A 22,733-nucleotide genomic window follows, 5' to 3' on the forward strand; every position below is an offset into this window, starting at 1 on the left:
TGCAATCATCTAATTAATACAAATAATTTTGCATGCATTCTTACGCCATCATGTTTGGAAATCATTACCTGATGGTATATTGTGGACAACATGTCTTGTTCATTATGGGCTTGTAAACATATTTCCCACTTCTATTGAAAACAAAAATACATGTCAAGGTAAAAATATGGTTAGAAAACATTATTTCTTTGCTTCACTGTAGAAGTGCGTGATTATCACTAATTCAAACTACTTGAAAGACAGACATAGATTTCTTTGTACCTTCTCCATCCTCTGTCAATGAGGTCTTGGTAATCTTGCACTGTCATGGTGTGAGACCACATACCTGAAGAAAAGATTATCATCAAGTTACATTGGCAAAATATATTGTAATATTTTGTCAAATTTGCCTACATGCATATTACTGCCACCTGCAGTTCAAATGAATACAAAAAAAAAAAAAAAACATGGCTCAACATCCAAATAAAACTTAAGTGTCTTTTCGGTAGATGTGTTACTATGAGTCACTTCACGCGGTCGCATACAACAAAATGGGACAAGAGCGCCTGGTCTGTCCAAAGTGTGTTTCATCATCTTTAAGTATTGCCAAGAAACATTCCCATAGTCCCCCAATAAACACATGCATATTTATTATCTGATGGGGGTGGGGGGGGGGGCAGTTCCCATGACTGAGGATGAAAATCTCATTGCAACCTCTGACCTTGTCTGCTAAAACACACATCTTGCAAGCGAGTGCACACTACTGTACTGAACATCCAATTCTTTGCAAACTGGGTTACACAACGGACATACATGGACAATTTTAAAAGGTTTCTTCATTAAAGTTGGTAGGGATTGCTAAAGAAACTAACTTCTTAAACAGGTTACTTTTCCAGCCCTGAACCATTCATACTGCTCCAGTGATGTAATAAGTCCAGATTAACACTCTTATTTTAGATTAGACAACTGCTTGTCTGCTTCACTCGCTATATTAGTAACCACCTAAATCCTAATTATAGCAAAACTGTCTCGTTCCTCTTGACACAATAGGTAATTATGCTGATTTGCAAATCAGCATAACAACATACTAGGTATGGGCATGACCAATGTGGATTTTTTATTTTATTTTTTAGGGTGTTGCGGATTCTGAAATTTGGCAGAATAAAATTCCGATTACAGATTAATCAGACATAACTTTTTTACTTTTTTATTTTTTTAATTTTATTTTTTATTTTTAGTTTTATTTTTTATTTTTTTATTTTTTTTGGGGGGGGGCTTAATGCTTACAATAAATATATGAATGACAGGCAGAACATTTGACTGTTATATATTACTTTGTCCATTAGTATTTGTTTAACGATATAACAGAGAAAAGTCATCAAAATTTTGGATGTTTTTACTGATTTGGGGTTTTGTTGATTTTGGCGGTGGGGGTGTTTGAATGACATGACCTTTCCTTATGTTGTTTAAAAAAATAATAATAATAATAATAAATCATGATCGGGGAAAAATAGACTGTTTCTAACTGATTGAAAAAAATAAATAAATAAAACTATCAGCTGACTGATCAGTCGGACTCTACAACATATAATTTTAGTTGTTTCTCCTCAACTGACACTGAACTTGCATATGTCAAGACCAAAAGACCAATCTGTGAATAAGTATCCATACCAAACACAAGTTAACAGCCATTTATTCAAACGCTCTTTTATTCTATTTAATAACAATTAATCATTAGTAAATAATCTAGTCCACTAGAGAACCCTGGTCTCAGAGAGTCACTGTCCTACCAGTCTTCCATGTCTACCTCGAGCAACACAGCTGATTTGATGAACAGAATCGTTATCAGGATTATACAGAGCTTGCTGATGAGCTGATAATGAGTCAGCTGTGTTGGAGGAGGGAGACATGGAAAACAGGCGGGACAGTGGCTCTCGAGGAGCAGGATTCCTTACCCCTGATTTAGTCTATACAGTCTATTTGAATATGCGAATCTATTTAAATACGAGTTTCACTTTTTCAATACAACTGCAGAAATAAATTAAAATTGCCCAGTTGCACTATACTGTAATTTATTACATGTACCTATATGACGTCACGTATGCGTGTACCGACTCTGCTACTAACCTTGCTCTGCAAGATCATGAATTCTCGTGGTATTTGTGAGTTCACAAACTATTGTGGAGAATTCCCTTGAGAGCCAGGCAACTGAACTTTGAGCCAAATGTACAACTGCGGGATTGGTACTGTACATCATGTACTATGCCGGAAGGCTAATATGAGCGTGTAGTGAGGAACGACAATTAGTGTACATGGTAAAACACTCGTCTTACTGCAACTCTAAGATCTTTAACAAATATTTGAAGGCATGACACAGCAGTGAGGAGCAAAGTAGCCTACTGCATGGGCGGGCACATCCTAATGTCAATGCTGCGAGAAGTAGCTAGCTCGATGCTAGTTGGCAACACTAGTTGTCTAGAACTGCTAATGTTGCAGCGTTTAACATGAACAAATGACAGCGTCACTGCCAAACCAACAACATTGCTGTACAAAGACTTGTCTGATTTGCTGCATAAATTATAATTCATCGATGCTCATTCAGTCATTGATTATTTTTTGGGGGGATGGAATTAGAAACGTTAGGGTAAAAAAAACAACAAAAAAAGGCTAATGGTAACATAGTCTTGCCTGAGCAACGCTTATTACTGCGATATGCATTTAAAACACCCTGTGTTCATATTGTAACGTCTGAGAGGGGTCAGCGAATGACTACACTGACAGGAAATGCTAATTTGTTAGCAAGACTGGGCTATCTTACTAGACACTTACCGTGAGAAAAGTTTCCCTTTTCATTTTTGCAGTAACCACAGCGGTAACCGTCATCCCCACCGAAATATTCTACAATAGTGTAAGAATTGTTTCCTGCCATGTTTCCTCCGAAAACCGATGACAGATGCCGGTCAGACGCACGGTAGCGCACCAGTGTAGCGCAGTTGCTTATTCCAAAAGAAAAAAAAACAAAACACAAAAACTTTATTGAGACAAGAGTTACAGACAAACGCGACTGTAACAAACTTTAGTTACACCAAACAAATTGAACAGAGTTGAACCTTGTATTAGGGTTGCGGTCTACAACTACGAAAAACGAGAAATTAAGATTTTAATGTTTTCATATGACTTTAATTTCGTTGCTGTGGCCGCCCACATTAGTGACGTCATTAGCAAGCAAACGGATTTTCTTCGTAAAAAAAAAATAGGCTACTAGGTTACAGTAGTGTAAACACATTCACTCACATTCATTCTGTACTTAAGTACAAGTACAGATAATTTAGTAAAATATAATGTGGTAAAAAATAGAAGTACTGATTCAAGTTCAAACTCTTTAGTTAATTTTAAAGTTTGGTGTACAGTACAGGCACATAAACAGTTTTGATAATTGTCACAACGAGATGGGGGACTTCTAAACGCCTTTACCTTCAAGATTGGATCGAGAATTTTTGAAGACCAGCTGGCCATTAGGCTTACACAAGACAACACAATAGGCATTGGGCACAGATCATTCTTGCAGCTGATACACCAAATTATTACAACTCAGGTCACTAATTGGGAAATCTCAGTTGTATCCTATCCTTGTCATTAATGCTTCACGTTCCTAATTGATACTGTTTTTTTTTTTTTCCACTTCATAAGATCTCAATCACTCACAATTGCACATCACACTACACTTTATCTCTCTCAGTTTCTTGCATCATCCGCAGAGGTCGTGGGGGGAAAAAGTAACCCGCTGATTTTGACAAAGAACTGTAAGGAATAACCAGGGGTGGCGAGATCCGGTCCTCGAGGGTCCCAGTCCTGCAGGTTTTGGATATTACCCTTCTTCAACACAGCTGATTCATGATCAGCTCATCAGCAAGCTCTGCAGAAGCCTGATAACGAGCCTGTTAATTGGAATCAGTAGGGAGTAGGGAAATCTATAAAACCTGCAGGACACCGGCCCTCAAGGACCACAGTTTGCCACCCCTGGAATAGAAAGTACATTTGTTTCCCAATTTAAGGAGTAAAAAGTGATATAAAAAATAAGTACTTGTGCATAAAAATAAATAAAGACAGGTACCTGAAAAATCTACCTACCGCAAGTACCGTAATAAACAGTTGCTTGGTACTGTAAAAACATATTTGTACTCTTCCCACCACTGAACACATTAGATATTTAGATCTCGAATTACCCATGAGATATTAAGGATAATAACAGTTTGAGTTGTGTGAGCATAATGAAACAGGTTAGAACTTCAAACAAATAATAAACTTTGTATAAAACAAGAAATAAAGATAAATCGATCACAAGTTACTGTAGTAGATATTTATTCAAATAATCTGTAACTTGGAGTTGGCCACTAAACAAATCTGAAAAACAGAACTGCAAAATCGCTTACAGTAAATTACAAAAATCTGATGGTAGAAAAATAAGTTAAAAATCCCCACTGTTGATAGTTTTTGGGTATATATGTTTGGCCATAACATTTTTCTTTATTTGAATTAGAGTCAAATGGACAGGTTTCCAAAAACACTGTTTGGTATAAGTAGCCTCTGTTCTGCATGCACACTTCCTGCAGTAACTTTTGATTTGTACAAGAAATGAAGCAGTCACAGTTAAGTGCTACTTTCAGAGACAAACCTTTGGATGTGACTGACATTTGTGAACTTGAGTCATTGATAGCAGTTTGGGCCTAGCTGAAGCTCCCCTGGGGAACAGGGATGTTTTCATGAAGGTATTTCATACTTCCTTGCTCAGAGAAGTCGGCCACAGTGTGACCTTCTCCTCGAAGGACCCATTTGGTGGTCAGCAACCCCTCTAAACCCACTGGCCCTCTGGCATGGATGCGTGCTGTGCTGATCCCCACCTCAGCACCTGGAAAAAAATATACACTCATTTGACTCCTTCAGGTCATTTTGTTTTTAGAATTTTCTCTAACTATACAATTAAACCAATATTGTCCATACCTAAACCGAAGCGGTAGCCATCAGCAAAGCGAGAGCTTGAGTTGAAGAATACGCAAGCGCTATCCACTTGCTGCAAGAACTGTTCGGCTGTCTCTTCATTTTCTGTGACAATGACATCGGTGTGCGAGCTGCCATATTTATGGATATGGTCCACAGCATCCTGCATGCTGTCCACCACTTCGATGCAGCACTCCAGATCCCCGTACTCTGTCCGCAGGGACTTAACCTCAGATGGGCTGAATGTTAAATATGATGCAAACCGGGGACCCGCGTGGATCTTTACCTGAAAAAATGAAAATGGAAAATCAGAGTAGTTCTTTAGTATAAGACGAGAAATTACAATGAAATAAAAAATATTACAACAATATATGGGATTTACAGACAAGTTCCAGACATTACAACACCAATCTTACATGCTCCGTCCTCAGCATATCGATGATCTGGTCAAATATTGGAGTACGCAGCAAGTCTCTATGAATGAGGAGGGTTTCCATGGCATTGCAGGCCGCAGGGTAGTCACATTTAGAGTCTCGGACTGGAATCAAATGCATATATATATATATATATATATATATATATATATATATATATATATATATATATATATATACACAAATATAAGTTTGCTGCATGTCAAACACTTAAAAGGTCCCATGCCAGAATTAAAAAATATAGATAAAAATAGTCCTTTTACTGGGTTTTCAAGATAATTTGGGTTGGAAATGAGCAGGATGACCTTTTTCATGTTATTTTCGTTGGTCAGACATGCCTGTGATTTTGAACCAATTGTGTGTCATTAATATTTAATATGTAAATAAGCCCCCGCGACCCTTGTGAGGAATAAGCGGTCAAGAAAATGGATGGATGGATGTAAATAAGTTTTAAAGGGGAAGTCAAGTCAAGCGCTCAATTAAAAAATGACTTTGAAAAGGTTCCAACTCAAGTATTTAGTTACACTTAAATACAAATAAAAAAATAAAAAAATGCACATTTTGAAAGTAGCTACATTGTTACTAAAAATCAAGTTCTGCTTGTTTGTTAAGGAATAAATGTTTTATATTCGAATCATACTTCTTGGGGGGGTTCCCCCCATCTTTGGAGCTTAAAAAGATTGCTAAACATTGGCAAAAATGCTTGGGAATTCTTCTATTGACCAGTTTACTTAAAATGTTACAAACTGCCAAGGGACTACAGACAGAAATTATAATCTGTGATATTTACATATCGCTGGCATCTGGTCAAAACTTTGTACTGTACCTCCGAAGTCATCAGTTTTCAGGAGACCCTAAAGACTCAACCATGAATTAACATTGCATCATCAAAGAGAGCAAGCCATTGTCAACACTTTAGTTTGGCCAATAATTTGTAAAAATTACACCTACACACATTGACCAAAAGTATAGATTTTTGAAAAAAAATATTAAATTTGCCAAATGATTTATGAGGTGTTGGCGCAAGGGCAGTGATACAAATTTTTATTTTTATTAATACACGCTGTCCCCTTTTGTAGTAAAATAAAGTAAAAGTATTAAGTAAATAAGTTATTTAAAATTAAATGGACATATAGTGCTCCGTCTTGTGATTGGATCGGTGATATGTTTTTTGGGGGTTTTTTTCAACCCACTGATTGCTGGCCTCAATAATGCTGACCGTATAAAGCCTAGTGTATCTGGAAATGTATTTAGAGTGTATGTGAAAGCTCAGGTTGACGAATCCATCCTCCATGAAATGTGCCTAAAAAAACAAGTCAGTTCTGGTTCTGCAATGCTTAGGAGTTTCTCATAAATAAATTGAAGCAGTCCTCTGAGGTTGGCAACTAACGCAAAGTTTTAGCTTTGCAGTTTGCACACGATGCAGGTGCATTGTTGCCGTCAGCCATTTTTCTGAGTTGAGTAGAAGTGTAGCAACCGGGAAGTGGGCAGGTACTTGAATAATGAGTGACCAATATATATCACGGCAATGCTGAAATCAAATCCGCTCTTTTTTTTATTTTTCTTTTTTTTGCAGGGCTACCTTAGAAAGGTGCATGCAAACAACAAACAGCATAAATGTCAAACTTAAACCATATCACAGACCTCTGGCATATGTAACATGTAATGGAAAACGAAAGTTACAACTGTAACTACGGTTCTATGAGTCCCGGACGACCGCCAGAAGGCGGTGCTTTAAGCACTGAATGTTCCTTTCGCGCATGCGCAGTTCGAGTAATGCATACCAAATTAGTCACCTGTGACCCCTGGGTGACCCTAGAAGGGTATAAGTTCCGGTGTCACCCAAGGTTCGTTTCCTACGGAATCTTCTCGCGTGAACACGAGGATTCCGAGCGACAGGACGCCCTGGCGGTCGTCCGGGACTCATAGAACCGTAGTTACAGTTGTAACTTTCGTTCTATTTCGTCCCTCCCGACCGCCAGAAGGCGGTGCTTTAAGCACTGAATGACCAATACCGGCGTAGTCGCGAGGGATCTCAGACACAAACCTCACTGAGAAGCCCCAGCAGGACCCAAGATCACGCCAAGCGGATGGGGAGAGGTGACATCCACGCTATAAAACCTGGAGAAGGTGCAAGGCGTCGCCCATGAGGCAGCAGCACAGATATCCTCCAGGGAAACACCCCTCAGGGCGGCCCAAGACGTGGCAACGCTCCTGGTGGAGTGACAGCGCACCCCTGAGGGCAGGGGGCGGCCCGACAGCAGGTAGGAATGACGAATGGCATCCACGACCCAGTGAGACAAGCGCTGCTTGGAGAGAGCGGAGCCCTTGGTAGGACCACCATAACAAACAAAAAGCTGGGCAGACGTACGAATGCCCGCCGTAGCGTCAATGTAACACTGCAAGGCTCTCACCGGACACAAGAGCTCCGGCCTGTCCCCACCATCAGCAGGAGTGGGTACATAACGTTTAAGCCGTAGAGGCTGGTTAGAACGAGAGCCAGACAACACCTTGGGAATGAAGGCAGTGTTCGGCCACAGAGTGACGCCGGCGCCATCCGGGTGCCATCGCAGGCAATCAGGGCTAACCGATAAAGCGTGTAGGTCGCTGACGCGCTTGGCGGAGGCAACGGCGAGCAAGAGTGCAGTCTTGCGCGACACCCACAGAAGGTCTGCCCCCGCCAGGGGCTCAAAGGGAGGCCTGCACAGGCCGTCCAGCACCAACTGCAGATCCCACGCCGGAACCCGAGGAGCCGGGCGGGGACGAAGACGCAGAGCCCCTCTGAGGAACAAGGACACCAACTCATGGCGCCCCACGGAGCCGCCATCAGCACCAACATGCCGGGCAGAAATAGCTGCCACATACACCTTCAGCGTCGACTGAGACCTGCCCTTATCCAGGAGGGACTGCAAGAAATCCAGGATGGTGGGGATGGAACACGAAGCAGGGTCCACCCCGCGTTCTCCGCACCACGCCACAAACAACTTCCACCTGTTGGCATACTGTAGCCGAGTGGACGGTGCCCTCGCATTAAGAATGGTCCGCGTGACAGACTCTGTACAGCCGGTCAGCAGCGGTTGGGGCCCCTCAGTGGCCAAACACACAAGCGAAGGCGCCGAGGGTCGGGATGCCAAACCCGACCTCCCTGTTGAGACAACAGGTCCTCCCTGTCGGGGAGACGCCACGGCTCGCCAGAGCACAGTTGACGGAGCAGGGGGAACCACGTCCGGGCCGGCCAGAAGGGGGCCACCAGCAAGAGCGTGTGACCCTCCTGAAGAACTCTCTGAAGCGTCAGCCATATCAGAGGGAGCGGCGGAAAGGCGTAGAGAAGGCACTCCGGCCACGGCTGCGCCAGTGCATCCAGACCCAGAGGGCTGGTGGCCTCGCTCAGGGAAAACCAAAGTGGGCAGTGGGTCGAGGCCTCGGAGGCGAAGAGATCGACCTCCGCCGTGCCGACGCTGCTCCAAATCGTGCGCACCACCTCTGGGTGGAGGCGCCACTCTCCCGGAGGAGGACCCCGACGGGAGAGAGAGTCCGCGAGCTGGTTCCGAACCCCCGGCAGATAGGTGGCCCGTAGACTGGCCAGACGGGGAGCAGCCCACCTGAGAAGGTGCTGGGAGACCTCCAATAGACGGGCGGACCTGACGCCGCCCTGATGGTTTATGTGAAACACGGTCGTGGTGTTGTCCGACCGTATGAGAACATGCCGTCCGCTCAGGTATGGCAAGAAGTGCATGAGTGCCAAGTGCACCGCCCGAAGCTCCAGCACATTGATGTGATCGACCCTGTCGCGCACAGACCAACTTCCCTGAGCCGTCCTGTGCTGCCAGACAGCACCCCAGCCCGTGAGGCTGGCATCCGTGGTGACTGTTTCGCGGCGGGCCGGGGCCACACCCAGCGGGACGCCGCCCAATAGAAAAGCCCTCTCCCTCCAAGGTGCCAGGGCGAGGAGGCACCGACGGGACACCCTGAGCCTCCGGTGGCGGTGCCACTTGGCGTCCAAGTGGAAGCCGTTCAGCCACCTCTGTAGTGGGCGCAGTGTCAGCAGGCCCAACGGGACCACAGCCGTCATGGACGTCAGCTTGCCCAAAAGCCGCAAGTAGGCGACGTAAGGCAACAGCCTGCCCCCTCGAAAGTGCGCGAGGAGGCGAAGAACATCGTCGACTCGGTGAGGAGACGGGTGGGCTCTCATAACCGTGGTGTCCAACGTCACACCAATGAAGTCCGTCCGCTGAGAGGGGACCAGAGAGGACTTGGGCAAGTTGACCCTGATACCCAACCGGGCCACATGAGACAGGAGATCGGAGGTGTCCCGGATCACCTGAGTCCGCGACGGCGCGCAGAGGAGCCAGTCGTCGAGGTACGGCAGCACCTTCATGCCCACAGACTGCAGGGGCGCCAGAGCAGCCTTCACAAACCGAGTGAAGACCCGCGGAGCGAGGGAGAGCCCGAAAGGGAGCACACGGAACTGCCAGTGACGGCCTTTGTAGGCAAAACGGAGAAATCGACGGTGTCGAGGTGCGATGGGGACGTGGAAGTAGGCGTCCCTCAGGTCTATAGACGTGAACCACTCCCCCTGGGCGAGCGACTGCAAGACGTCGTTCGTGGTTAGCATGTGGAATGGCAATACCTTGAGATGTCTGTTGAGCCCCCTCAGGTCCAGTATCGGTCGGTATCCACCGGTCTTCTTTGGGACAAGGAAGTACGTCGAGTAGAAGCCCCCGGGCTGTGCCAGGGGGTCCACGGCCTCGATCGCGTCCTTTGCGAGGAGGGCGGACAGCTCCTGGTCCAGAGCCGAGGCTTTTGCCGGGTCGGCGATGAGAGTCATCCTGACCCGACAGGAAGCAGGAGGCCGGCGTCGGAACTGCAGCTCGTACCCGTGGGTCAAGATGGAGACCACCCATGGGGCTGAGGCACGAGCAGCCCAGTAACTGAGCTGCTGGTGGGAAAAATGTCCGACGGCCGGCCCCAAGGCCTCAGTCCCTGGCCCTCCGGCCCCTAGGGGCCCGAGAGGGACGGCGGGTGGGGCCTGCAGCCCGTGGTTGCCCTGAAGGCAAGCGGGTGGAGGAGCGAAAGTCCTCGGCGGGCCTCTGCGGGGGTCGCCGGGTGCCATAAGCCTCGGCAGGTCGGGGCTGAGGAAAGCGATGAAAAGCAGAGGGTGCCCCAGGCCTACCTCGTTGGGGAGGCAGGGCCCTGTTGAGGCTGGAAAGCTGCTTCCTGGTCTCATGAGCCTTAACCGTCCTTTCCAGTGCACCCACAGCGGCAGAACCAAAAAGCTCCCCCGGCTCCACAGGAACACTACGGAGGGCCCTCCTAGAGGCCTCCGACAAGGGGGACTGCGCTAGCCACACCTGGCGGCGCGCCTGCACTAGGAAGGACATGAGTCGGCCGTGTTCCCTAGTCATGAGGGCAAAAGCCTGGAGGGCTGCATCACTGAAGGACACAGCAGCCTCCACCCTGTCCGCTTGCAGGGATGTAGAGAGAGCAAGCATGAGGTGAGCCAAAGAGTTCCCAATGCGAGCAGCACGTGCACCAGCGCCATAGGCCCGTGTGAGAAGGTCGTCAGTCACACGACATTGGGGTCGAGGACATCGCACAGATGGCCGAAGGGTCTCCTCCGGGGACACAATGAGGGATGCGACAGCTGGCTCCACAGCAGGCATCCGGTCCAAGCCAACACTAGCAGCACCGTGCATAGATGCTAAATCACGGCCATCAGCCGAAGGACGGGAGAGAGCCCCAGGATCCCTCCAGCAAGCATGGAGTTCCCGCAGATAGTCCTCAGATGCGGGGACAGAAAAGGCCGAGGAAGGGCGCCTGCGCCGGAAGAAGGCGCTCTCAGACGCCGATTGAGCCTGTGGAGGCACCTCCAAACGCAGGAGGTCCAAGGCATTGCGCAGGACAGCCCGTATAGAACCATCCCCCGCCTCACTGGACGAACTCTGAGCGGACGCTGGAGAGTTTGGTCCCAAAACCACAGACCCCGGGTCACGGTCGTCGTCATGAAAAAAGGAAGCCGAAGCTGCCAAGGAAATGGCGTCCTCCTCAGGAGGAAGCACTGGCATGGGCGGGGTGGATGGTCGCGGCATGGGCAGGGCAGGTGGTCCCGGCCCCCCCGTAAGTGCGGGAGGGTGACGGTCCTGCAGAAGAGATCTCACCTCTGCCAGCTCAGCCTGAAGGTGCCCAACCTCCGAAGCAAGTCGTCGCTGCGCCGCCCTCTTCCTGGGGGGGGCATGTACAGCAGAGGACACACCGAGACGTTTCCGGCGCCTCTGTTGGGAGGACGACAGATGACCCAGTGGACTGGGGTCACTGACACCAGGACTGCAGGCCCGGCCATCCCCGGCACGGTCAGAGACAAGACACCTCGGGCAGCGATCGTCCAGGACATCGGAGGCCTCAAAGAGGATACCACAGTCCACGCAGCAATGGGAGTCCCCCATTGTGAGCACAAAGAGGCCCAAACAGCGATGAGCGGGAAGCTGAGGGAAGGGGGCGTGAGCGCCACCTGCACAGCAGACCTACACCGAGCAGCCGACGCGTGAGTCGGGGCAAACAGTAAGCCGGTAAAACAGCGATAAGCCGAGGGAAGGGGGCGCGAACGCCACCTGCACAGCAGACGCACACCGAGCAGCCGACGGAGGGCGGGGGCAGACAGCCAGTTGTCAACAGTAGCAGTAAGCTGAGGGAAGGCGCGCGAACGCCACCTGCGCAGCAGACGCACACGGAGCGGCCGACGGGCGGGAGGGGCAGACAGCAGTCGCGAAAGCGGCGACAAGCTGAGAGAAGGGGCGCGAACGCCACCTGCACAGCTCAAGCCAGGTGCGCACCGCAGGCGGGACACGCACAAAAAGTAAGACAAACAATCGAGCGAAGCGCGACGCCGTAAGCTGGGAGCGGGAACGCTGACGCTGCTCTCACCAGCAAAGGCACAAAAAGAAAAGCAACAACCAAGCGGCAACACCGTCGGAGAGAAGCGCTAACGCTGCCAAAGCCAGCGGAGGAAAAATTAGGTAAACCACGAGCCGTGGTAGCCAGGGCGCTAACGCGAGGCTAGCCACACAAAAAAAACTCAAAACACCGCAGTAAACGCGGAAATTAGTCAATAACCTTACCCCACGGGAGGTTAGAATACGCGACCACGTCGGGTCACAAACGAAGGAAAGAAAAAACACCGTCGCCGCAGCCTTTGGAGGGCGAACTACGCAGCTCCGACCGATCCGGTCACAAGGCTCCAAGCGGCGCGGTCAAGAGGATAAATACAAATCCCAATTCTTACACTCTTCGAAAATGTGTCGTATGCATACGCCACGCGAGAAGAAAAGAGGAAACGAACCTTGGGTGACACCGGAACTTATACCCTTCTAGGGTCACCCAGGGGTCACAGGTGACTAATTTGGTATGCATTACTCGAACTGCGCATGCGCGAAAGGAACATTCAGTGCTTAAAGCACCGCCTTCTGGCGGTCGGGAGGGACGAAATAGAACTACTTTTTGATGGCATGGGACATTAAAAGGCACTGTCAGATACCAGAACACAAGCATTAGAAGCCAACTGGAGTTAAAATAGTAAATATATAGATGCACAAAGGGATTACATACCAATTTCAACAGCTTTGTCAATGCTTGCTTCACTGTCGATGTAAACATGACACACACCCTCACTGTGGCCCAGTACAGGAATACGCTTGGCTGCTCTCTGGATGTCTCGCACCAATTGGGATGAACCTCTCGGGATGATCAGGTCAATGATCTTGTCCAGTCTGCATAAATCTTCAACTTCTTCACGTGTGCTAACCTGCATAATCAATGGTTTGTCATCACAGGAAAAATTTGTCTGAATATTTATAATTTAACACTTGCAATCTCACCAGCTGAATAGCATCTGCTACTCCATGAATGGAAAGTGCTTCCTGGGTGAGTTGATGCAGAATTCTGTTGGTGTTGGAAGCTTCCTTTCCGCCCTTCAGCAGCAAAGCATTTCCACTTGCAATAGCCAAAGCAGATACCTGAGACACACATTACAGATTTTAAACAATAATTGTCTTCAATATGCAATAGAATGAGCACAAAAAGCCTCCAGTGATAAATTACTTGTGGCAGACAGTCAGGACGTGATTCAAAGATAACCAGCAGGACACCAATCGGGACAGTGATTTGCTCCAACTCCAAGTTGTTTGCAATCCTGGTCCTCCGCAGCACCCGACCCACGCTATCCCTCGAGGACACGGCCAGCTGACGCAGGCCGATGGCGAGGCTGTTCAATTTAGCTGTCGACAGACTCAGACGGTCGATCAGAGCCTGGGAGAAACGACCTGTCAAGAATTCGATTCACATGGAGAATTTTTTAGTTCTTTTTTTGTACCCAATTACTGAAAGACCAGATGAGACTGATACGTTGAAATGATAACAACAAAATCTCCTCACTCATAATTATAAGCAATCCAATCTCACACATAACACAGATACCAAAATCAAAGCTGCTTAGTTTGAACAAGCCACACCAACTACTGACATCTTGAAGTGGATTTCGGTCATTTTCATGACCAGTTTGTCATCTTTACCTGATGATGTCGCCATCTCCATGTCTCTCTTGTTAGCACTGAGAATCTCATCCTTTTTCTCTGTAAGCAACTCCGCAATGCTGCAGATTATCTCTCCTCTCTGGAAACACACAAAACATGCACAATTTCTATTTGCAGTGAAACCTTCATTCTATGGTGTGACAAAGAAAACAATTTGAATCCGAAAATTGTTTATTAGTTAAAAAGTGCAAGGGCATAAGATGGGATCATTCCACTTTGTGGAGATATAAATCAAATTGAATTGACTTTTATTGGAGCGCTATATCTCTGAAGGAACTATTCATATGTCAATCAAATGACAACTAGAAACTCATTGCATATCCTCAGGAACTTGAGCCGCACCATCCCAACTCGAATTAACCAACCACTGAACCAAATCCTTCCACTTTAAAAATCAAACTGTATCTCACCTCACGTATCGAACCGTCTTTAATCGGAGAGGTGCACACAAAACACTTAATTCACAAAATAACTCTTCTCATAAACACACCAGTTTACAAACAAACTTTCAAATATTGCATTGGCTCACAGTGGCGGGAAGTAAAGTATTTATCCAATGTACATAATTTGATTTTTTAGGTATCTTTCTGAGTACAGTATTCCTTTTGTGACAACTTTTTAACTCTTACTGACTACCAGAAATCTATTTTTATACTCCTTTGTCAAAATTGTCTTTGTTACTTTTATACCTGATGTCGACATGATGTGTAAAAAAAAAACAAAAACAAAAACGGAAACAACAAAAAGTCAATTGCGGTTGACTGAATGATTGGAATCTTGCGGACTTATAAGGCGGAATGCGAACCAGGGACGACGATGTAACAGATTCAGAGAAGTAAGATATTCCCCATCCACACTTATTTAAGAGAAGTGTTTGAGGTTATCACCTACAATAATGATTTGTGACAAATTGGTTGTCTTTTTAACAGCCTAGGAAAAAACACAGTGTTGTGCCAACTTATTAAAACAGGTCTTGGAAATCATTTTTAAGTATAAAAAAAGATGTTATTTTTGTATTAAGTGCGATTCACATTCACGCCTTGCCAGCGATTTGGCGAGATTTCTTACTGGAAATGGAATGGATCATTTAATTTATTTTCATAGGGAAAATTGCTTATGTTTGATTTTTTTTAACATCAAAACTAACAAGGCAAGAAGAAATCAACCTGCTCTGGCAGCAGTGAAGCCAAAGTTCTTCCAGCATGGCGGGCCATCTCTGTCTGCTGCTCCACAGTGGGACCTGATGGTGACAAGAGTAAATCCACAAATACTTCCAGCCCTCATTATCCAATTACATGACTATAAACCATGAGGGGTAAATTTGTATTTAGCTAAATGCACCTGCCGGTTTTACTTCAGAGAAGAAGGTGCCGACTTTCTTCCCCTCCACAATGTCGGTGATGACATGGCCTGTGACTTTGGGATCGGTTCCGTTGGCAATGACCACGGACGAGCCACCTTGTAGGGCCCACAGGGCTGCTTTGACCTGTATTAGAAAACATGGAATTTAACCACGTGTCCCTTTTTTTTTTTTAATAAACTATCTCCATCTGCAATTTGTGATGAATTATTGTTTTGGTTGCATGAACCTTGGCTTCCATGCCACCAATGCCAGATCTGGACTTGGTTCCATAGGTGATAGATTGCTGGTCTCCAGGATAGAAGATATCAATTAGTTTCGCATCATCTGTCCCTGGTGGACTGTCATATAGGCCTGTAGAAGAAATTGTTTTTGCCTTTAATTCTACATTTAAGCAATACAAATGTTGTCTTGAAAACAACATAGACAAATTAAGACTTTTGAAGATCAAGGAAAAACAAAATTGATACAAATTCCATCTTGGAATAATGTGTTAATAAAAAAAAAAACAATGTTAATAGAAAACCCATGACATTAATTTAAATGAATAAAATGTAATTTTACCAAATAATACATGATTGTGAACGTTTGTAGGCATTTTTGTAGTATATAACTGAAAACTCAAAACAATAATTAAACAATAACATTTAAGATGATCATCATTCTGGCAATTCTGTACCTTGAACATCCGACAGGGCAATTAAGAGGTCCACTTTCATTTCAACAGCCAGACGGGCAGCTAAGCTGTCATTATCTTTGATGCTTATTACCTGAAACATAGAAAATCATTTTTGATAAGGCCATAAGAAAAATCCGACCATGACTTGTGATTTGGGGGTGATTATTAGATGTGGTAAACAGCAAAAGCAAGCAAGTGCTATTAAGTGGTTAAAAGTTCACCTCTTTCGAGCTAACACAAGCAGAAATGTGCACCAAAACTAAAATCTCTGAAAAAAATAAATAAAATCAAATGCCCAAGAAGTGAATGCTGCAATGAGTAGAAACACAACATTGTAAGGTATTTCATTTGACGCATGCCTTCACCTTAAGAAATCCCCATACACAACATGGACCACACTTAGCATTCCCAGCATGCCCTTCACACAGTACCCACATTTACCCCCTGTAGATCACTGTTGGGAACAGGGGGGGGCACAACAGCATCATTGGTGTTAATGATGGGGACAATGTTCATCCGCAGAAGTTCCAGAAGAGTGCTGTTAAGGTTGCGCCGCTTCTGCTCGTCGTGAAAATCCAAGTTTGTGACTAAAATCTGCAGAAATGAAGACACGTAGTAGAACTTTTAGTGACGGTCAATTTCAAACAGCTTTCAGTAAACAGTGAAGAAAAGATCAATTGTATACTTGTGCAGTGCAGATGCTATATTGGGTAAACATGGCTTCATACAATGCCATCAGACCACTCTGGCCAGCAGCTGCACAAGCCCTTGCCTCCAAAACTGGAATTGCCTGCAAAAAAAAAAAAAAAAAAAAGCCACTCGTCGTGAAAATGGCTATGGAATATTTAATACTTATCTAATAAAGTTATAACTCACCATTTCCTTCAGCTGGTTCTGGCCAGAATGTAAAGCTTGTCTGACACTTTGTGAGAGCAGGATCTCATGTCTTAATCGCTGCTTCCCAAATGCCACAGCACCACTGGTGACAATCATCATCTCCCTCCCTTGATTCTGCAGCATGGCCACCTGACAGGATACACAAATGAGTTAGCATCTTCAATAAAACTTACTCCTTAGGAATATGAGGATAGGGATCAACAGCTTGAATGGTGCATTACCTGCTCAACTATGGAGGCCAGTCGCCCTAGCGCCAGGCCGCACTCATCTCCCCGTGTCACCACAGCGCTCCCGAGTTTCACTACGATGCGTTTGGCTTGCTTCAACTCACTTCGATGGGCAAAAGACTTGCCATGGCCGCGTGGGTGCGAGACTGTGAATGTACATTAGGGATGAAATGGTTATGGTAATGGTCACCAGGAAACAGTTAGCGTCATTTAAAAGATTAATTAAAACTAACTTCAATTTATTAGTTAAATATTTGTGAATATCATCTAATAAACATTTGTGATTTCATTTGTTTTTGTGCACATATAGGTCAATTCGTCAACAAAAATCTAATTTTAGATCCTTGTACTGCAAGCATCTTATTCTAAGTACAATTCATATAGTCAGTTATACAAGTGACAGTGTCAATGTGTGCCCCGGTGGTCTTAACTGGTTTCAGCTACAAAGTGTGCCAGAGTGCAGATAGATAGGAAGGAGACAAGCCAAGAGAGGTCATAGCTAAGTGAAAAATGAATGCTGTCATGTCAGTTATCAGCTGCAGTACAAGATGTATGTTACTTACATTTTGCTTGGGAAAATGTCCTCACACAGGCAGGGTTGACTTTCACTTGCCGAATTCTTTGTGGCAAGTGAGAGCACAAGTGGAGTCTGGCAAACATGGCACCGAAACCTAAAATCAAGTGTGACAAAGACAGAGCAATACCAAGTTAATGCAGGACATCTGACTCAATGCTTAAGCACCTTTTAGGTGTAATGGCTGGCAAGGTGTACTCCGTGAGCTTCATCCAAAGTCTGTCACAAGCTCCAGCTAACACGGGACATAGAAAATGGACGGATGGATGAATTATGTTTTTGTCTCAACAACAGTGATGGTGTTAAACTTGACAAAAACAACTTGAAGTTGGCAGTGAGCTACTGATTAGGATGTTCTGCAGATGCAAGCAAAAAATGTTGACACTAAATAGCCTGACAGTGGGTACTGCTTAAATGAATAAATCTCACGGTACATAATATTAGCTGTGTCATTACAGTGCGTTTCAGGTTACACATTATTCTAAACATGCAAAGGTTTGCATATGTTAGCTAGCTTAGCATTAGCTTAAGTTATCTTGCCGATAGATGCAAACAGCACAAGAAGGTCAAGCGCCAAAATTGAGTCACCCTACCTCGCAATGATCAAAAGTGAGAAACCAAGTCTAAATACACTTAAGAAAACTTCTGGGGCAAAGACACGTAGTCAGGCTGGCGGCACTTAGCTGCCACATCCACAGCCCACGTTTACGGTGAGAGCGACGAGACAGCAATTCACAAAGGACGTTTGCGTAACGTTCCTGGTTACGCAGCACCGCATGCGCTGGAATCTTTTAGAGTACGCAAAAATAGTAGACGGACATTGACGGAACTACGGGAAGAACTTTACAGCTGGAAACAAAAGTAATAACTGTACAGTATTGTATCACATAAATGGTGGGGAAAAAACGTAAAATATTAGGCATTAATAGTTTTTAAATTTGAATAACTACTGTATAGTATGTTCAATGGACTTGAATGAACGTTTTTGTTGACTGCCCGTTGACTCAAGCTAGAACAAATAAGTAGTATTACTGATGACATTAATTGTATTTGTGTAATGTATTATTCACAAAATTATACATACATATATCAAATGAGTTACTCGTAATATGTCCAAAACTCATTATGAGTATTGGACATATTTGCACTATATGAATATGTATATTATTTTGTGTAATATTATTTAGCACATTTATATCTACTTATTTAATTTTAAGTTTAAATGTGAGATTGAAATATTTAGCATATATATTATGCATGTCAGTAGATGACGTTTTATACACTTTGAAAATTGTGTATCAGAAGCTATTATCATTATACATTATATATATATACTGTGTATATATATATATATATATATATATATATATATATATATATATATATATATATATATATATATATATATATATATATATATATATATATATATATATATATATATATATATATATATATATATATATATCCCTGTCAATTTATTATAATTATATTATATTTATATTTATAATTCCTAAACTCCCTGTACAAATATTACATTATCATACAGACTGTCATATGCCAACATACAGCATCTCTATCTATCTATCTATCTATCTATCTATCTATCTATCTATCTATCTATCTATCTATCTATCTATCTATCTATCTATCTATCTATCTATCTATCAAGTTTTGCTGGATCAATGTTAAAGTTTGACTGTGCAAAAATAAATGTTGATGTTTTGTCTCGGAGTGAGCTAGTTCAATAAACGGAAAAATATCAGCACATCTTTCGTAAGGTGATACTGAAGCACGTGATTGGCTCTGTGTGCAGAAAGAGGCCTGTGAAACATTCATGAGGAGGACAAGCAGCACAAGGCATTCTCGTTGAGCCACCACAGCAGGTCCAAGCAGCGCTATGGGATCTGTTGAAGAAACTCTAAAGTGCCCTGCCTGCCAGGATTTCTTCACGGATCCTGTGAAACTCCCATGCAGACATGACTTCTGTCTGACCTGCATCCAAGCTGTCTGTGAGGACGGTCCTCTATTTTGCCCTGAGTGTCAGATCCTGCTGCCATCCAACCTCACCCTGGAGATAGATGCAAGCCTCCAAAGCAAAGTGAAGGACTTCATTATCAAATCATCAATGCCGGCAGAAACCAAACCTACATCAACTATCCGCTGTGACCACTGCATAGAGAGGCCATCAGAAGCTATTCGGACCTGCCTGACCTGTGACGCCTCTCTGTGCCAGGCTCATGCTTTGTTACACCAGCAAAGATCTGCGCTGAGGGAACACACGGTGGTGGAGGTGACACAGGATCTGCTGTCTTTAAAATGCAAGGAACACCGTGATGAGCTTAAGCTCTTTTGTTTGGAGGACAGAGTCCCTGTTTGCTGTTTGTGCGTCCTGGTTGGTGCGCACAAGAATCACAGAGCTGCCCAGCTACAGGAAGCCTGTACCGACTTAAAGGTCATTCATGTGTTTGCCATGGCGTAATTCTATGCCAGGATTTCATTCAAACGAGTGCCTTTTTGTATATTCTCTTTTTAGAGCACATTGGAGACAACTGTGAAACAACTGCTACAGATGAGATGTGAAGCAGAGAACGCTATTAAGGACTTGGAGTTCATGTACACTCAAACAGTGGTACAGTCATTGTAAAACACCAGATATTTTTTAATTGATATTTTAGTCTGTCAGATGTTTTTTTTTGTTTTGTTTTTAAATAAATCATTTTCAGATGTCTGCAGCGGACTTCAGAGAGAGAATCTCAGACAAGTACAACAGGATCCGAGTTGTGCTGGATGGCGATGAGCGTCTGATGATGCAGATCATCGATGCAGAAGAGGAATGCTTGAGCGAGTGGCTGGAAGCGCAGAGAGCGATGGTGGAGACGCGCATAAAGGAGATAGACGACCTCAGAGTTTCTAGTAAATTACTCTTAGAAGAAACACATGACTTGAGCTTCATACAGGTAGGGTGTAACATTGTGGATCACATCAAACCTTTCTTCCAATGTCATGGCATTACTTCAACTTCATGAGCCTGCTTTCTTGTCTTTTTACAGCAAATTACCGCACAGAATCTGTGGTGAGTCTATTTATCATTCATATCATAATTATTAGATTGTTTCGACATCTGATTGTATTCTTTTTTAATTGTAGCGACCCTCCAAAGTTGTCGCCCATTCAGCAAATAGACAGAGAGTTGTGTGAGCCTGACAAGATGAGAACAGTAGAGAAGCTGGTAGATGACCTGTCAGTGGCTCTGTCACAGCATTTTCCTCGAATGTGGTCCTGTAAGTAAAATGATATTTTACAGTGGATCCTCTAAAATCGTACACAATCAGTTCTGTGATGCTAGACGACTTCCGGGTTATTTCAGGTTAAAAATAGTTGAGTCTTTGACTGATAGTAAGTAGGCTAAGTTAATTTATTCACGCTTCAAAATGTACAGGCCGTGTTATTTCAACATCCATAACGGTCTTTTAAGTATAATGAAAAATTTAACCATTTTATAACAGTACATCCATCCATCTTGTATCATGCTTATCATCATTACGGTCCCACGCAAGCACGGGGAAAACATGCAAATTCTGCACAGGAAGGCCGAAGCCGAGATTCAAACCTGGAACCTCAGAACTCGGGGGGGACATACGTTCTGACTATTCCTCCATCATGTTGCTATCTAAATTTTAATTTTAATTTGTAATTTTGTATTTTAGCAGCTAATAATAGCGGAGTGGGGGGTTAGCAACAAGAAGCCGAGGTTGAGCTTGAGGTTCTCTTTTGGAGCCACCATGTTGGATAGGATTGGAAATGAGCTCATAAGAGGGTCAGTCAAGGTTAGATCTTTTGGAAACAAACTTTGTGTCAAGTATTGAGGGAAGGTGCATCCAAGTGCAGGGAAATGGCGAGGAGACAAATGTGCTAAAAAAAAATAAAAAAATAAAAGGTATTAATTAAACAAAAACAAAAAGGCAAACAAGGTACTGCAATCAATAACAAAATCAAGTCCAAGAACAGGGCATGACATGGACATGACAACGACAGGTCAATGAACTGACAAGGACTGCGGAAAAAAAAAAAAAAAAAAGCAGGACACTACACATACACTGACGAGATAACGAGACACCTGGACAAGACAAACGTGACTCAGGCAGCTGATTGGGTGACACAGGTTGGACAAGCACCGGTGAACATGATAAAACATGATGAGACAGCGACAGGGGAGACATGAGGAAAATATGATAACCAAACAAAACAAAACATGTTTAGAGGAGAAATAGTGATTATCCTGTTAGAAGGATAATGAAGGGGGAGGTAAGAGAGCAAGAGGAACACCTTAGGGCAGTTGGTAATCCTGATAATTGTATTCTGGATGTCTGGACATGTCATTACAGATCTAAGTTGTCCTGCTCTCAACTTGAAAACAGCTCACCCAAAGCTGGAGATATCCCAGGATGGGAGACAAGTGTGCTGGGGAGTGCAACCCGACAGTGGGGCTCAAACCACTCAACCGTATGATTCCCAATACAGTGTCTTGGCTCAGAAGAGCTTTACTACTGGCCGACACTACTGGGAAGTCATCGTACAGGACAAACCATACTGGCTAATCGGTGTGACCACCGGTCCAGTCACTGGAGATGTTGGTCTAAGTCTGAGGCCTTCTGGTCTGGGTGTGAATAAGACTTCCTGGTGCATATACCACAGTGAGGGACAGTACATAGCGTGCCATGACACCAAAGAGAAACAACTGCAAGTTGGGAAGAAAGTCAGAAAGTTGGGAATACTGGCAAATCTCCCGAAGGGGGAGCTGTCGTTCTACAATGCAGACACCATGACTCTGCTTCACTCGTTTTGTGTGGAGTGCAAAGAGCCCCTTTTTCCAATGTTCAACCCTTGCATTGATGTGAATGGACTGAACAGGCAGCCCCTGACCATGTTTTGGATTAAAGACCCCTGGGATTGGAGTGTCAACACAGATGGAGGTGACGAGTGACTTCCTAATTTGT

The 22,733-nt window shown here is 44.5% G+C and overlaps 3 protein-coding genes across 5 annotated transcripts in view; 1 reads left to right on the forward strand and 2 right to left on the reverse strand.

Moving 5' to 3' along the window:
* The window catches only part of ate1 (arginyltransferase 1), a 39,837-nt gene extending 36,843 nt beyond the window's left edge, over positions 1-2,994 (reverse strand). For both annotated transcript variants that reach the window (XM_077495346.1, XM_077495345.1), the window contains exons 1-3: positions 2,809-2,994; positions 262-325; positions 69-131 (exon numbers count right to left, since the gene is read on the reverse strand). In XM_077495346.1, the coding sequence (XP_077351472.1) occupies positions 69-131; positions 262-325; positions 2,809-2,908 (227 nt within the window). In that variant the 5' untranslated portion in view covers positions 2,909-2,994. The remainder of the gene's footprint in view (positions 1-68; positions 132-261; positions 326-2,808) is intronic.
* Positions 2,995-4,324: 1,330 nt separating this feature from the next.
* Positions 4,325-18,481, reverse strand: aldh18a1 (aldehyde dehydrogenase 18 family, member A1). 2 transcript variants are annotated; one of them, XM_077495125.1, is made up of 17 exons: positions 18,327-18,481; positions 17,723-17,830; positions 17,154-17,305; positions 16,912-17,061; positions 16,721-16,825; positions 16,477-16,629; positions 16,036-16,126; positions 15,586-15,710; positions 15,338-15,482; positions 15,163-15,236; positions 13,976-14,075; positions 13,506-13,726; positions 13,283-13,420; positions 13,014-13,209; positions 5,394-5,515; positions 4,981-5,263; positions 4,325-4,888 (listed from the first exon to the last, which is right to left on the reverse strand). In XM_077495125.1, the coding sequence occupies exons 2-17, from the start codon at positions 17,817-17,819 to the stop codon at positions 4,707-4,709; spliced, it is 2,334 nt and encodes a 777-aa protein (XP_077351251.1). In that variant the 5' UTR covers positions 17,820-17,830; positions 18,327-18,481; the 3' UTR covers positions 4,325-4,706. The 2 variants fall into 2 exon arrangements, with proteins under 2 accessions (XP_077351251.1, XP_077351250.1); XM_077495124.1 differs by having other exon boundaries at positions 16,471-16,629.
* LOC144001620 (tripartite motif-containing protein 72) lies at positions 17,914-22,720 on the forward strand. Its single transcript, XM_077496107.1, has 7 exons — positions 17,914-17,950; positions 19,620-20,188; positions 20,270-20,365; positions 20,460-20,693; positions 20,787-20,809; positions 20,884-21,017; positions 22,122-22,720. The coding sequence occupies exons 1-7, from the start codon at positions 17,914-17,916 to the stop codon at positions 22,718-22,720; spliced, it is 1,692 nt and encodes a 563-aa protein (XP_077352233.1).
* Positions 22,721-22,733: the final 13 nt, after the last annotated feature.

The sequence above is a fragment of the Festucalex cinctus genome, chromosome 14 (assembly GCF_051991245.1).
Source record: "Festucalex cinctus isolate MCC-2025b chromosome 14, RoL_Fcin_1.0, whole genome shotgun sequence".
In the NCBI taxonomy this organism is placed as follows: domain Eukaryota; kingdom Metazoa; phylum Chordata; class Actinopteri; order Syngnathiformes; family Syngnathidae; genus Festucalex; species Festucalex cinctus.